Below are 16225 nucleotides of genomic sequence, written 5' to 3' on the forward strand. Positions count from 1 at the left end.
GCTAAGCCACAATGACCGTCCGTCTAATTTACTTAATTATATAAACAAATATATGCACCATAAAGAAGGGAATCCAAAAGCATACACCTTGAAGATCTTAGCAAGTACCTTTGAACTGATGTTTTTGCAAGACATCCATCAAAATCAAAAGCAGCAATTTTTTTTGAATCGTGGAGGCCTTCATCCTAAAGTCAAAGGATGTTATGGTGTTAAGTTATTAACTGAATAAAACCTTGTGAACATGAACTCACCCGTTCAAGATATATGATCGTCTGAAGTGCCTTCCATTTCGGTTGTAGTGTTGCACCCTATAAAATAACTATTATAAGTATATGAGGTGGAAGAATGAGCAGGGCAGGTAATGGGTAAAATACGTTTACAAATTTTGTGTAATATAATTTAGCATAGTTAATGCATTAAGGAAACACTTAACTACTTAGGTGACTTTTGATCCATTTCCTTTTAAGCTATTTTAAATTTTCGCATTCGATCCATTAAGATACAGAACATTTACACTAATAAAAAAAGAAAATAATAATAATAATAATAATAATAACAGCAGCAACAATAATGAAAACATGAGATGACTTAACATGTTAAGTCGGCAAAATTAAGTAAAAATCACTGACGGGTGATCTAACCTTATAATTGTCCTTGACATCACCAACTGCAAAGGCTATCTCGGATCCAATGGCCTCGTCTAGTGAATCAGATACCTGAAAAATAGAAAGTTAAAAGTATCATTATAATTTGTAAAAATTTATGAAACTCGTTGGAAAGAACAAATAAGGTAGAAAGTCAGGTAAAGAATGTAGCATGAACTGAGTGTAGTGTATAACTAAAATGATTTTTTTCCTAGTTAATAGTTAAAATTAAACCATTATTCTTCCTATACATCCCTGCTTCCACGTGAAGTTATAGTGACGATTTTGGCATGTCTAAGAAGCTTGAAAATTTGAAGCCCAGAAACAGATGTAAGGAAGTTTACATAATCAACTAGTGGTGTTAATACCTTTTCACTCTTCTGATCTAATCCCTGCAACTCAGTTTCACCATCTTCATTTGACTGTCACCAAACAGAATAAGCCAAAGAAAATAAGAGCAAGCAAAAGTTTTATGGTTCATGAAAATATTAACAAGTTATGTATCACACTTAGCTTCACAAGCATGGATCTCAGAGTAATGGAACAAATCTTCAAACTAAATTTTTGAAAATTATTTATGAAAGGGAAATTGTGCATACTATAAAAAATACAGCCAGTACAATTATATAGGTATCTTGTAGTAAGCTTTATAGGTACCTTCTTAGAAGATTGATCCTGTTCAGCCACCAGTTTCTTCAGCTTTTCTTGATCGCTGCTCTGAACAACGAGAAAGTATACAACTCAATACAAATGATCATATAATATACTGAATTTCCTAATCAAATAATGAAAAGAAGCCAATGTTCACCTTCAAATCTGTAAACCCTTCGATTGATTCAGGTGAAACAAGGTCTACATCTAGAGGGAAAAAGCAGTCTAAGTGATGCCATTTAGTATTTGCAAACCCGCGTGGGTCCCAACTGCTCAATCCCAATCTTAAAGATTTGGATTCAATCTTCTCAGAGCATTTCTTGCATGATGATCTTCCTGACTTTGCATACTCTGCAACAATCTTTATACAAGTAGGAGTAAATTTGATGTACTGAAAAATCATAGTTGAATGGAAACGATTACCGCAAGTGTATATCTATAGCATCACAAAATACCTTTTCATTTGTAGCATTCTTTTTTTCGTGACCAGTTTCCTCCTTTTCATTAGTCTACAAACACAAAGCAGAATCACATGAATATCATCAGTTTACTCAAGATATGAAAAATGGAAAAACATATCACAGAGTAAAAAGCAGATAAATTGACTATGAAACTTTCATACTTTTTCAATGCTTGACCATCTATGCTTTAGCTCACAAACAATCATCATCATCATCGTACTCAATATATCCCACCAATAGCAATGCTATGGTAGGGTCTGAGGAGGGTAAGATGTAGACAGCCTTACCTCTATCCCATAGGGATAGAGAGGCTGCTTCCGGTGAGACCCCCGGCTCGATAGTAGTTTTGCATCAAGCCTTGGACATAAGGCACATAGCACTCAATCATCGGGACACCGGCTGATTGGTGCATGTGCCCTTGTCTTTCGGCTATCAACGCCACCACATGATGCCTGATTAACCTTCCGCCACTTTTAACGTTATTTTCACGAGATTAGTAAAATAACGTCAAAATTAGTGCAATTTTACTTTTGCCCACCCGAGGGTTCACACATATATACATTATATGCGCGCACCGCAAGCAGGGCGTATTAGCTCACAAACAATGATCTTTGGAATTATTTATTTAACTAAACTTTCTCAGTTTTGAACTTAATTAGTTACACTGGATGAAAGCTGGAAAAAAAAATTGATATTGATGTGACTGTGAGACTTAAAGTATGTTACTGATAGATCATTTTTTTGAAGTAGCAAATCAAAAGACCGTGACATTTTCAATATGACAAAATACCACATTGACCTACCTTTAGTTTCTTTAGATCCCTTTTGTCTGACTCGCTCACTTCATCTCCTTCTCTCTGTTTCAAATATAACAGTTATCTCCTCAAGAAATGTTCAGAAAAAAAATAAAAATGCAAATGTGAAGTTATGCAGCATCTCAGATCATCACTAGTTGCAGCATTACATATAACGAAATTCACATGTAAATCAAAATAAAAATGAGTTCCTGTTAAATAATTTCAAATCTTTCATGTTGGATATAAAGTAAGATTTTTATTTCAGTCTCTAGTATTCTTGATAAGACCAATAGGTAGTAGGTCTGAAATAAGGCTTCTTAGATGTCCTTACTAACAGTGCCATTTACAAATGACAGTGAAATCGCAATATACATGGAAATGTATTCATCTCCTTTCTTCTCTGTTTCCTATTATTCAGTCTTCACACTTTATCTTCGTCTTTTGTTCTTCTACTCTTCACATTTCACACTCTACAGTCAAAACTCAAAAGTATCTACTTTATTTACTCTTTCCCTGTCCTGTTAACTCAAAGTGTCTACTCGAAACATCCATTATCTACTTGAACTACTTCAGTAGTACTTGTTCACTGTTGTATGTTGGTATGCAATACTTGTAAGTTGTAACATACTTTACATTTGTGCTAATGTAATATCTAATTGTATGTTAAAACTATTAGTGTCTAAATTTCAGGTTTTATAATCTATTGTTGTCCTGATGATTGCGAAATGGACCCAACTAATACCACCATTGGTTCTTGTTCCGATTCTGCATCATTGAAAGTTATTGTATAACTTTTCATATGTTCATGTCCACTTGTTATGTACATTACACTGCCTCTTAAATCTTTCAACGTATTCGATTCCCTCACGCTCTGTCTCGGCACATTTACCCAACCATTCATACACTACAACAATCCATCATCACATCAATGCTTTTCATGTAGAAAACATAGCAGCCATACTTAGCACATAAATGCAACTATAAAGCAGATAGAACCTATCATCATTAAAATCCGTACACGCATTTTTAATCAAGTACAAAACAGTCTCAGTTAGGGGTGTAAACTAGCCGAGCCTGAGCTCGACTAGGCTCGAGCTTGGCTCGTTTTGACTTACGAGAGCTCGATCTTGGCTCATTTATCATTTACTAACTAATTTATATACACTTTTTATTATTTTTATATATTTTTGGATAAACCTTAAATGAGCCTAAGCTCAGGTCGAGCTTGTTTAGTACCTTAAACGAGCCAAAGCTTGGCTCGAGATCGGGCTTGCTAACTAAACGAGTTTTATTTGAGACTCGGGTAGCTCGCGAACAGGTCAGCTCGTCTGCACCCCTAATCTTAGTACCAGTATGAATACGGGTACCAATACCTATCGAGCACCATTGGTCGCAATACGAGTATTCATTATTCATGTTTTCAGTTTCAGTATTTTTATTTTTAATTATACCAGTAGCGAACGGACAAAATTGATAAGATATGTATTCGGTTTATACTTTCGCTCATTTTTGGTTAAAGGTAGCAATCTCATCCCAACAAGTAAGTACCTTCTCAGAAGAAGCCTTATCACCTTCACTCTCCAACTGCTTCAACTTCTCCTGATCACTTCCCTAAACAATATAAAATCATTCAGTAGCCTAATAACCTAACCAAACAAGCAAACGAATAATCAATTCAATTCAATCCACACCGTCAGTTCCGAAAACCCTTCGATATCAGCCGCAGCCACCGAGACCGAATCCAAGGCCAAAAAGCAACCGAAATGATGCCATTTGACGCTATCGTAGCCTCGGGGATCCCGAACCTTCACCCCTAGCCTCAGGGACTTCGAATCGATCTTCTCGGAGCACTTCTTGCATGCTGATTTGCCAGATTTCGCGTACTCCGCGATGATCTTCGTTGAAGAAGACATTGCGTACAATATTAGGAAGCTAGGGTTTCTGGATAAAAAAAAAGGATTACTGAAGGGTAATAATAGCATATAGTAGTGGAGATTAATTAATTGATGATCGATATAATAAGATGTGTGATTAAGGGGTTAGTGGAGTATAGGGAGGGTGGGTTTTGGGCTGAGTAAGGACGGTCATGAACGTTTTCCCGCCATTCTTAAGAGTAATGTAGGAGTCCGTCCAACTACAATAATGTAATGTAGCCGTTCAAACAAGCCGAGGTTTGGTTGGATTCGAGCCGAACTTTTCTTGGCTCGAGCTTTGCTCATAAGAAGATTGTCCAGATCGAGCTTGGCTCAGATAAGTTCGGACTTTGTAAAGATGAAGCTCGTCTTGGATAGTCTTGTTTTGTTTGTTTCAATGAAATTCTTAAATCAATCAGAGTTTGATCTTGAATTCTTAAATCAAAAGGGGGACAGGTTTAAACTTATAGACAAAAATGGAGGGTGGAGGTGGGGGCACCCTTGGGCCACAATACATGCTTCGCCCATAGTTATGATGAGTGTCGTTAGCTTGATTAGCTCGCTTTGGAATCAGAGAGTACTCGGAACTTGGGAATTTCGAAGCGATTTTATGCAACTCGGACAACAACTTGGATTCAGTCAACTTGGCCTTCGAAGCAATTTTATGCAACTCGGACAGCAACTCGGGAATTTTGAAGCAATTTTTTGTTATAAAGATTATTAAACTTATAATGTTTGACATATATATAATCTCCTAAAAACTAATTTCTTCATAATTTACCATTATCGAGTACTCCTGGCCCCGCCTAAGCCAAGTACTTACAACTCCCTAATCGACCGACCTGGAAGCGTCTAATGACTTTTGCAACCTTTACTTGTTATTGTTATTTATAATTGTTAATGAATAAATATGTTTAGTTGTGAATGTATGTAGCTGCAATGACTTAGATGGAGATGCCTTAGATCCTTCATTGGATGTATAAATACACTAGACGAGTGTTTGTGCGATGCAACGGGTATTTCAACATGTGCCTTGTAAATCACATAACAATTATGAATGTTCATTGTTCGGTTTAAAACCTTGAAACCATTTAACCGGTCATCGGTTTGATTTCATAGGTTAGGTTTTTTTTACTTTCGACTGGTTTCAAAATTTTCAAACCATACAGAACTTTTGGTTTGTAGTTTATACTGGAAATTGCCCATATGAAACTAGGGCTTTTGGTTTGGTTTAATTTATTTTAATATTTTTTATATAGTATTAGATATGTAATGTTATATATTAGATATATTAAAATATAATTGAACAAATCGTTTTTAATAAAAATAAAGTTTGATTATTACAACTTTAAATTAACCTAATTTCAATATGATTTTTTGTAATCTCTATTTTTGTTATTATTTTGTCTCATAGGTCTTCTATTAATGTTTCTTGTTATAGTCATCTCAAGTATTATATTTTGTTAGTGTTTAGTAAGAATGGTACAGTTAAATTAATATAGATTTAAGTGTCATTTTCGTACTTATGGTTTGTTAAATTACGCAACTTTAGTACCGTTTTTTAATTCATTGCAATTGGATACACACACACACACACTAGTTTGATCCTCCCGTGTTACAGGGATTTATTTAAGTTTTTGTTTTTAATCATGATTTATTTTGTTTTTTTAACGCAGTTTGTTTTAATTTAATACATATATATTAGCTTCTTATTATATTTTTTAGCGTTTGGGTATTTTCAATTGAGATTGTAGGTTTTTTAGATTTTTAACGAGCACGAGCATGTTGATTTTTTTATATGAACAAACATGAACACAGATATTTGTCTAATGAAAAAGGGAATGTTGATGTAGTTGACGATGGTGAGTAATATCGGAAGTTAACCGACGATGGAGATGATAGACAAGCAACAGAAAACATGTAAAGGAGATAAATTAAATTAGGGTTTGATGATAAAAGTGTTTACCAATAAATGAGATATTGTAACCCATTTGAGCGCTATTAGGGTTTGGTAAGTCCCATAACCCGTGAAATTATTCTTTGATGATTAAGGGGTTCTTTTACAAAAAAAAATGAGATGTTATAACCCGTTTAAGGGTTATTCGGGTATGGTGAGAACCATGATCCGCGAAAATTATTGTTTGATTATGAAAGAGTTTCATAAAAAAATGAGATATTATAACTCATTTAAAGACTATCTGGGTTTGGTAAGACCCATACCCCCGATTTCGGGTCAAATGCATGAAAAGTCTCCATTTTAAAATCAAGCAATCTGGTGGCTCTTGAGAATGAGGGGAACAGCCTGAGAGCGACACGTAGGATTTCATGATAGGCAATTATATATATAATATTATGACGTCATCCGGGTCAATGTCCGGTCCGACCTCCCGGGCCGGTCCAACCTTTGACCCAATAAGACGGTCGGGTCTGAAAACATTGTTTATTTGTATATATTTGTTTTAACATACGTCAGTATGCCATAGCTTATGTCCATTAAGGCTTATTAAGGTACACATTAATTAATGACTAAACACTAATGCTTGAAGAGTAGCCTAATGATTTTATGGGTGTGATTTGGTCTCGAAGAGAACTTTGGCCAAAATCACATTCTTCTCTTATCCGGATCTGACTTGAAGTTTATTTTCATATTTCTATTTATAGTAGTGGGTTTTGGGTGTTTTTGTTTTACTTATTGTATAGTAAGAAGATAATAGTTGTTTCATATTAAATTAACATATATTTTAACACTAATCTATGAAAATCAAGCGTTTTATAACTTCACAAACAACACTAAACACAAATTTTAAATAAGAAATTGCGATACATATAAGAGTAACCATACCTATTATAACTAAATTCTAATTGCAATTAAAACATTGATCAAGTTACATAATATTTTACTTTCTAATCATCCCATCACTTTAATCATAAAAATAAACTAATTCATGAAAAATTAGAGAATTAAGTTTATATTTCTTTTATACGGTTTTTGCTCAATTTAACTTGTTTAGTTCAATTTTGTAATATTAACCCTTCGTTTTTTATACTAATCGTTTCTTAGGTTACTTACAACTTTAAAAACTAGATAACGTCCTTCCACTTTAAAGACCAAAACTGTTATGTTTATACAAATATCTACCATTGCACAAAAGATGTATTTTTTTAAAGCTGAAAAAAGAAAAGAATTTGTACATACCATAAGAAGTAAAACCATGCGTGTAATTGCCAAGTTTTTCTCTTAACGGCCAAGAATCTCATGTGTAAATCTATTGTTTTGGGACTATGTCGAAACAATCCGTAAACCATCGTTAATTGTCGGTTCGAACCCATGATTAAGTCGAGACAAAGCTTAAAAGTACAAATACTCTCATAAATTATTTTTTTTAATTTTCAAAGTAATAAAAAATAAACATATTTTCTCAAATTTCACATTTTAATTTACTTTGTAAAACAATCTCCTTCATCTTCCACCCCTGGAAACCCTAATTCTTGATCACCACCACCACCACCACCACCACCACCACCACCACCTTCAATGGATCCGTACAATGAACAACAATTACGAGACGAAGTTCTATACCTCCACTCTCTGTACCACCACGGCCACCCTAACCTTAACCCAACACCACCACCACCTATCAATCTCAAACCTTTAAATCCCACTCGTTTCAAAAAACCCAAATCCAAACCCCCCAAATTCACCCAAAAAAAACCCAAACCCGGTACATTCTCCGGCAAAGAATGGCCGGTCCCACCTCCCCAACCCGACCCGGTTCTCAATCAATCTGGGTGGCCCGAATTGAAACTTAAACCCAAACCCAAACCCAGCCCACAAGTTCTTGTACTCTCCCCACAAGAATTGGTAAACCGTAATTGGAATCATGTCCAGCAACGCGCGCTGGATTCGGTTAAAAGTTTTTATTCGGATAACGTCGAATTGAGTGATGAAGAATTGACCGATGAAAATGATGAAGATGAATTTGATGATGATATGCTTGATGATGGTGAGAATGCTGACGAAAAAGTGGGCGGGTTTTTTCAGAAGTTGTTTAGTGGAGATGGTGAGTTGAAGGATTATTATGTCAAGTATTGTGGTGGTGGCGGTGGTGAGTTTTTGTGTTTGGTGTGTGGCGGTGTGAATGAGAAGTTTGGGAAGAGGTTTAAGGATTGTGTTGCGTTGGTGCAGCATTCAGTGTCGGTTGCCAAGACGAAGAAGGTGAGGTCGCATAGAGCGTACGGGAAGGTTGTTTGTGGTGTTCTTGGGTGGGAGATTGATCGGCTTCCGTCTTCGATTGTTTCGGATCATAAAAATAATAATGATAATAATATAAAGTGTAACGAATTGCAGGTATGGTGCTGTTTGCATATTAATATGTTGAGGCTTAGAGTTGAATGTTGTGATTGGAAAATTGATGGTGTTTTTGCAGGGAAATGATGTTAATTCGAATGTAAAAAGTCATGATGTTGCAGAAAATGTAGACAGTGAATCTATGGTTTGTGAGGTTAGTGATGTTCGTAAACATGATATCGATTCAATGCAGTTTTTGAATTTTAATTACTACGCTGCCATTGATGTTTGGTCCTTTTTGTGGCTATTGATTTGCATTTGTTATTTAGAGCTGTCACATCTTCATCATCATCGTACTCAGTTTTAAGAGCTGTCACATCTTAAAACATCTAAAATGTGTTTAGTCAACTGTCACGTTAGAAAAACATCAAAATCCCATTCGGTAAGGAGGCCCAAAAACGTGGCACTTGACACTTAATAAAAAATAAACTTTTTGTCTATATATTTAATATAATTAAATTAAAAATAAATGGGCCTGCCACATTTCCGTTTTTTTTTGCGCTCTTGTGGATGAACGACAATGGTAGGGATGCTCCGAACTGATGGTGTGGCGCCTTTTTGGGCTAAAATCAGCTTATTAGTGATGGTCTTAGACATAAACAAATACACCCTAGGGCACACGCGCACTTGCATTTAGATATATGAGGTGAATGGAGGTTAAGTTGATAATATGACAATGGTGAAATCTTGGTTTAAAAAAGCACACGCCACTTTTAGGCATTTGTGTTTTAAAAACCAGTATGAGGCAAACACATTATATATAAGGTTTTGCTCTATGTACAACTACAAAAGTTTTGCTTACAACCAGAAGCTGCACATCTCTTTCAGAGTTTTCATCATTCCTTTTGTTCATATTACATATCAACCTCTAATTTTGACTTAGAGGGGGGCATTTTCCTGCTTGCCTCGCTCGTCAAGCGCCCTTTTTTAAAACCAAGCTGTGAAATTACATGTTATGTTGGACAATTCAGATTTCTGTCATCACACATTCTGTGTATTCATTTTCAATCATGTCCATTACAGGACATTTCTACTGTCGCAAATGTAGACGAAGAACATAATAAGAATCAGGTCTTGAATGAAGTAGAAGGCTGGACAGGGGGTGCTGTCAACAATCTTGTAAGGGTCACATTATCTTTATTTGTTTACTATAAATTTATCAAAAATATATTGCTGTTAAACTGTGACCTTATTATTAATATTATTATAATTAGTAGTAGTTTTTATATAACTGTTAAACTTTGATTTCCTTTATTTTGCTTCATACACATGTACTTAGAGCCGAGGGTCTCTCTGGAAGCCACCTCTTTATTCCTTTGGATAGAGGTACGGTGTGCCTACATCCCACCCTCCCCAGACCCTACCTATAGCTTTGCTGTCGGTGGGATTTTACTGGGTATGATTGATTTGATTGATTGAAATTTATCAAAAAGATTTTGTTTTGGGTTGTCTCCACTGTTCGCTTAACCTGTTTTGATTAAACCAGTCGACCAACTTGAAATTCTAAACTAGAACTCAAAAGAATACACCCGCTTACTTCTTGTTCACATTCTTTCAAACCATTTGAATTGTTTAGATATTTGGGTCGTGTTTGGCAGGGCCGGCCCGGAGTAGGGGCAAGGTGGGCGATTGCTCTCCCCTCCGCGGGGGCCTGATTTTTGTTTTATATTCTATATATCAAGTTTTTGTTTATATAGATGTTTTTTCAGTGAAAAATTATATTTTAGGGGTCCATTTTTCCTACCTGGCATTTGGTTTAAGGATCTCGGGGACGGTCCTGGTGTTTAGGAAAATTAAGATTTTTTTCATTGTATAACCTTTACAAATTGGGTGGTTTATGTAGTGCAGGAACCTGTCATCAACAATGGTGCTGCAACCAGAACCGGAACCGGTACCCGTGTGACCTGCAGATTAATTGACCAGAGCCAGGGTCCATAACTCATAACCAATGACTGTATGTAAATTGACTTGTACGAAACTGATTTGTACTGAGGGTATTATAGACATTTCAATAACGTTAACAAAAGGTTTTCATCGTCTCTCACTTTGCATGCATACCAGCCATGTTATACTTCTTGCGATCTTGTGGCTAGTCACGAAGGGTAACTAGTTATTAGTTAAATAATAATAATAATAATAATAATAATAATAATAATAATAATAATAATAAATCATCGTTGTTTGTTGTTTTAATACTAGTAAGGCTATGTGTAGTGGGTGAAATGGGGTGCGAACACCGCCCTCCGGCCGAAATTTGGGGGGCTACAAGTATTTGTCGCCTGCTATGTATTTATGCTTAATATTATTAAGATTATTATATATAGGTGTGTGTGATATATATATATATATATATATATATATATATAGGTATTGGATCATTTCAGAAGTTTTTTTACAGCGAGAAGTGAATGTGTAACTCAATTAATTCCTAATTTCACTCTATTTCTTATGTGTAGGTGCATATGTATGTGTCTAGGTACGTATGTTTGTATATGTGTATGCTTATATGTGTGTAGGTACATAGGTTTGAATGTGGCTCGTTACATTTATATGTTTGTAGGTTGGTTTGAATGTGTAATTAAGACATAAATACAATCAATCTACATATATGTATGTAACATCATATAAAATGGAGTGAAATTAGGGATTAATGGAGTTATACATTCACTTCTCGTTGTAATATCACTTCTCGCAAGATCCATCCCCTGGTGCTACAACACCATTACACCCCAAAAACAAAAACTCACCCTTTGCCGACTAGACGTCGCCACATGATGCACAAAACGCCCCATTTTATAGCACCTTCACTACACATAGCCTAACGGTGGAGTATTTTCTTAGGGGAAGTGGCACCCTACTACAAGCAAAGCTTTGAATCCATGGGGTGACATTACCCATGGCATGGCATGGCATGATTGACTTGTCCATGAGTAATACCCATGAGCTTCCCTTCCCCCCTTACAAAAACTTATGTAACCAAGAACAAACATCTAACACATGCTAACATACACCACAGCACCACTTATTCAAACTAACATCACCATCACCGCCGCGATATTGGCGGGAAAGGAGCGCTTATAGGCACCAAATTAACAGAAAAGAAAAACGAAAAGAAAACACCATTAGATGGACGGTGGTGGATGATCGGAGGATGATGACGGTTGGTTGGGATTCAAAAGCTGTGTGATCCCCATTCGAAGGTCTCGTCTCTGGCTCCACTCATGTAACGATAGATGTAACTTCTTTGATGCCACTAGAAACTCTACTGCCTGTAACGGTGTCAAAATATCTATCATACTCTTGAAAATATTCATCCTCAATTTGTCCACAACCTCACCCTGACTCCGGTCTCCTGGTGAACCGTTGTCGTTTGCTAGCAACACTAGTGGCTCGTCTGCCATACTCTCCTACACACATACACATGTACATAAGAATTCACTCACATAAGACGAAAAAAAACTAGCGAACAAACATATCCGGTGTAATTCCACTCATAGTAGAGCTATTGAAAATGTTTGGGTAGACGTGTACAAAAGAACAGGTACCATATTCACTTTGGCAACTCTAGAACCTGTTCAAACACGAACAGCAGAGTTGGCACTGGTTAAAAGCAAACTGAATCAATCAAAAATCAGATCTGGTTTGGAGCCAAACAGATCATTTTCAACTTGAAAACCGATTTAGGCAAAAACCGTTTTTAACTTCTGTTGACTCAAACCGAACTAATTTGGAATAAATGGTTTTGTACACCTCTAGGTCCGAGGAGTATGTGACGGGGCAAACCTTACTTCTACAGTTCTACACTAGGCTACTCCTTGAGACCCCTGCTCCAAAAACACATTTCTTATACAATATAGTAATAGAACAATCACAGAAAATTATCATGAGTTAATGAGTTGTATTATATGCCTGTAAGCTCGCTAAGTGCGATGTGAGTTTATCTTCCTCTTTTACCGATTTGGCATGGAGATTATCTATGCTTTTGAGCTGCGAGCTCGATATCTCTCCCAGGTTTCCATGCCTAACTCCTTCAAGAAACTCATCCAAGTGCGCGTTCAACTGGGACCCACACAACGCGTACACGAGCCGGATGGTTAACGAGGGCCTGCACCCGCCAATCCAAAGAAACGAGTTTTCAAAGGTGGACCCCCATGATGGAGCGAAGAAGGATGTGGCGTCATGTTTGGCTAGTTGGGCTCGAGCCGTGCTGTAGTTTTCAAAGTGGTAGACGACCTTTGAGGTTATGAGTTGGAGGTAGTCGAGGTCGGTCGGGTAATTGTTGAGTGCCTGGACTAGTTCATCGAGGTCGAGCCGCTGTTGAGCCATCCAGTTATGGTAGCAGCACTGGGACTGTTGGTGCTTCATTTGTTTAGCCATGGTTTATGGTAAGGTTGTGAGCTAGCTAGTTCATATGGTCGAAGGACTATTGACCCCCACACAAACAAGTCCTGAGAAGTAGCGAGTAATATATGGAATGCAAAAGTGAGGAAAAGGACTAAGGAATATCCAAAAGTGAGGACATATATAGTTTCCAACTAACAAGTTGCTATGCCTCCCACATGCAGATTCTAATAATATTGTACATTTCAGATCGAGAACCATATACAATGCCTTGATTTAACTAGAGGGGCTGGATCTTATTTAGGGCCGGCTCAACATTTTTAAATGCCTAAAACTAACTAAAATGTTAGGGTTGTTTTTTCTTTTCTTTATGCGTATAGCACTGGAGAGTATCCAAGATTTATGTAACATGGATAATATGCAATGACAATGGATACGAGACAATCATCCTTAGCTTGTGGCCCATCAATGTGTTACCAATTCTAAAAAAAAAACTCTACTTTCAAATACCCATAATACATAACCCCTATTTATGATTGATGCCCTATAGAATTGGTGGCCTAAAGCCTTTGCCATATTTAGCTTACTCACGAGACGGTTTTGATCTTATTTTTTTATTTTGTTTGTTTGTTTATTTATAACTAGTATGAAACCCAAGCGATACTGCGGCGATGACAATTTATAACCCGATGTTTGTTTCTGTTAGTTTATCAGTCCTCTTATGATTATTATATAGTACCTCTGTTAGTTTTTTGTATTCGTGTAATGTTTTATAAAAGCTTACTATATTAATTGTTTTTATTTCGTATTCAAGTTTATGAGTTAGTATCATCAGTGCAGTTTATCCATTTCACAAGTCTTATACATGTCATGTAAGTGATAATTTAACATTAAAATTATCAACTACTTCCCGAAACTATTGTTGTAGTGCAATAAACTAAAACACGAATAATAGAATATCAATTTCAAAGCATAAGATTACTTAAAAATAGCATAAGCTTGTAAAAAACAAATAAAACAAAGTACGGACTAAGATTAGATCGGATTAAGTGTGTATTTTGCTTCTAAGCAAGCATACACAGTATCTTGATCTTAAACTTTATCTTTACCTCGTTATATGATATATTACAAAAGTTCTCTTGATCCTCATTTTCATAAGGCCATATATAATGGGCGAAGAATCGGGCCAATTTCCGGCGACTTGGGGCGCAAACTATATGGGCTACAACACCATTACACCCAAAAAACAAAAACCTATCATTTGCTAACTGGGCGCCACATGACGCAAATCGTCTCATTTTGTAGCCCATCCACTACAAATAGCCTAAGAGTTTTTAACTTCAACTACTTCATTCTAACATTATTCTGAAAAATTCTTTATCATATTAGTCTTGTACGTTTGTAAACTCATGATCTTTTTAAAAAGTATATGGTTAATTAGGCGTATTAGGTAAAACATATAGAAATAGTATTATTTCGTTCCTAAATTCACGTTGAAGTTGTGATCCGTAGGGACTAAATTTTGTACATTCGAAATGACCTTAGTATTATTAGAATCATCTTGCAAAAAGTAAAAACTTTTACACTTATATAAATATATGTTATTACAATTATAAAAATTTTATACTTTAAAATGCTTTACGTTTAAGAAATTTTGTTTAATGGCAGTAGAATCATCCAAAATCTTTTGCTAATTGACCTAAAACAATCAAAACGAAATATAAAAAATTTTAAAAATGCTTAAAAATAACATTAATTTAAGAAAGTTATTATGTCCAATTGAAGATATTGTTTATTGTCAAGTTGATAGTCAGTGTGATGTAAGGAATCACGTTCCCTCAGGTTATCATGTTTGATAATTACAGTTAGAACATCCATGAGGCTACTAATATGAAATGAAATGGAAAATAAACTCTAATTTGAACATTTCTCATGGTAGTGCGATAATACCTTAAATCATTTTCAATGGTTTCTTCATACCCATTTTCATTTTTAAAATTTAGAAAAATCATCTAAATAATCACTCCAATCTATTCCCTATCTTCAAACTTTATTTCTAAATTTTAATGGAATTGTATAGGAAGCCTCCAAATTTAGAATGTTTCCACAATACTTCATTTCCAACTACAATTCTATAAATATATATTAGAAATCAATTTATATTGAAAATGATAATAAGACAAATATTATGAGTTAAGATTATATATAAATGGAAGAAAGAGAAAAAATAATTAAAAAAAAAGAATATAGAGATGAGAATGTAGAATGAGTTGAGTGAGGTTTTAATAAATGATGTATAAATTAAAGAAATTGTGTTTTTAGTTAAATTTTAAAGATAAACATAAAGAATTAATTGAGAATGCTTTATAAAGGTTAAATAAGGGGAAAAACTACATTAGCACCATTTCCTTTTTAATCGATGTATTTGTGTGTCGGGTGAAAACTAAAGTTAAGGTGCAATTTTTATAGGTCAAAGTAAAACTTCATAAGAAATATTTCAGAAATCTTTAAATTTTTTCCCATTCAATATTTAATACGAAAATTTGTTTTTAGATTCCACGAAGAATGTTTTTTATTAATTAACATAAATTGTTAAATGTGGAGGTTTATTTAATGTACATATGTTTTTATTGCTTAACCCGAAATGCTAACTTTGCATGGTTATTTTACAAGCAATAAATAATTTCCCAACTCTGATCACTCGGATTAGATAAATCAAGGTAATAAATAAAGTACATCGTTCTTCTACTTATTTTGCATTTTGGGTTTTTTGGTAATGCAATTACTTAAAAAAATTATGTGCATTTGTTTTGAGAATCTACTTGATTATGAAACATGATGTACACCATTATTTATGAACGGAAATAAAATCCGGTATGTATCGTTAATGTTTTTCGAACTTTTCGTTGAATTTTGATGTAAAAATGATTGTTATTTATTTATTTTAAGATTTGGTTTGAAATTTATGAATATATGTGTGACAGATTCTAGTATTATGTTAGTCAAGTGCATTTTTAGATGTACGATAGCAATGAATAAGTGGAAATGGCATATGATGTTGAAGAGACCA

The 16225-nt window shown here is 35.1% G+C and overlaps 3 protein-coding genes across 5 annotated transcripts; 1 reads left to right on the forward strand and 2 right to left on the reverse strand.

The window, feature by feature from the left end:
- Positions 1–108: 108 nt before the first annotated feature.
- On the reverse strand, positions 109–4572 carry LOC143592537 (polynucleotide 3'-phosphatase ZDP-like; the record flags this gene model as incomplete). Its single annotated transcript, XM_077072435.1, has 10 exons — positions 4245–4572; positions 4102–4164; positions 2560–2613; positions 1751–1804; positions 1453–1656; positions 1302–1361; positions 1013–1066; positions 642–716; positions 252–308; positions 109–185 (listed from the first exon to the last, which is right to left on the reverse strand). Coding segments are annotated over exons 1-10 (989 nt in total), but the record flags the coding sequence as incomplete, so codon positions are not given.
- A 3368-nt stretch (positions 4573–7940) lies between these two features.
- Positions 7941–10871, forward strand: LOC143592535 (uncharacterized). 2 transcript variants are annotated; one of them, XM_077072430.1, is made up of 4 exons: positions 7941–8814; positions 8894–8968; positions 9838–9933; positions 10663–10871. In XM_077072430.1, the coding sequence occupies exons 1-4, from the start codon at positions 8002–8004 to the stop codon at positions 10750–10752; spliced, it is 1074 nt and encodes a 357-aa protein (XP_076928545.1). In that variant the 5' UTR covers positions 7941–8001; the 3' UTR covers positions 10753–10871. The 2 variants fall into 2 exon arrangements, with proteins under 2 accessions (XP_076928545.1, XP_076928546.1); XM_077072431.1 differs by having other exon boundaries at positions 7943–8814; positions 10658–10871.
- A 755-nt stretch (positions 10872–11626) lies between these two features.
- Positions 11627–13315, reverse strand: LOC143592536 (protein DOG1-like 3). 2 transcript variants are annotated; one of them, XM_077072432.1, is made up of 2 exons: positions 12769–13315; positions 11627–12221 (listed from the first exon to the last, which is right to left on the reverse strand). In XM_077072432.1, exons 1-2 carry the CDS (start codon positions 13189–13191, stop codon positions 11937–11939), a joined length of 708 nt encoding a protein of 235 aa, XP_076928547.1. In that variant the 5' UTR covers positions 13192–13315; the 3' UTR covers positions 11627–11936. The 2 variants fall into 2 exon arrangements, with proteins under 2 accessions (XP_076928547.1, XP_076928548.1); XM_077072433.1 differs by having other exon boundaries at positions 12724–13315.
- Positions 13316–16225: the final 2910 nt, after the last annotated feature.

The sequence above is a fragment of the Bidens hawaiensis genome, unplaced genomic scaffold, assembly GCF_021521415.1.
Source record: "Bidens hawaiensis isolate Kalapana, Puna unplaced genomic scaffold, B.hawaiensis_p1.1 tig00041026_1, whole genome shotgun sequence".
Taxonomy (NCBI): Eukaryota; Viridiplantae; Streptophyta; class Magnoliopsida; order Asterales; family Asteraceae; genus Bidens; species Bidens hawaiensis.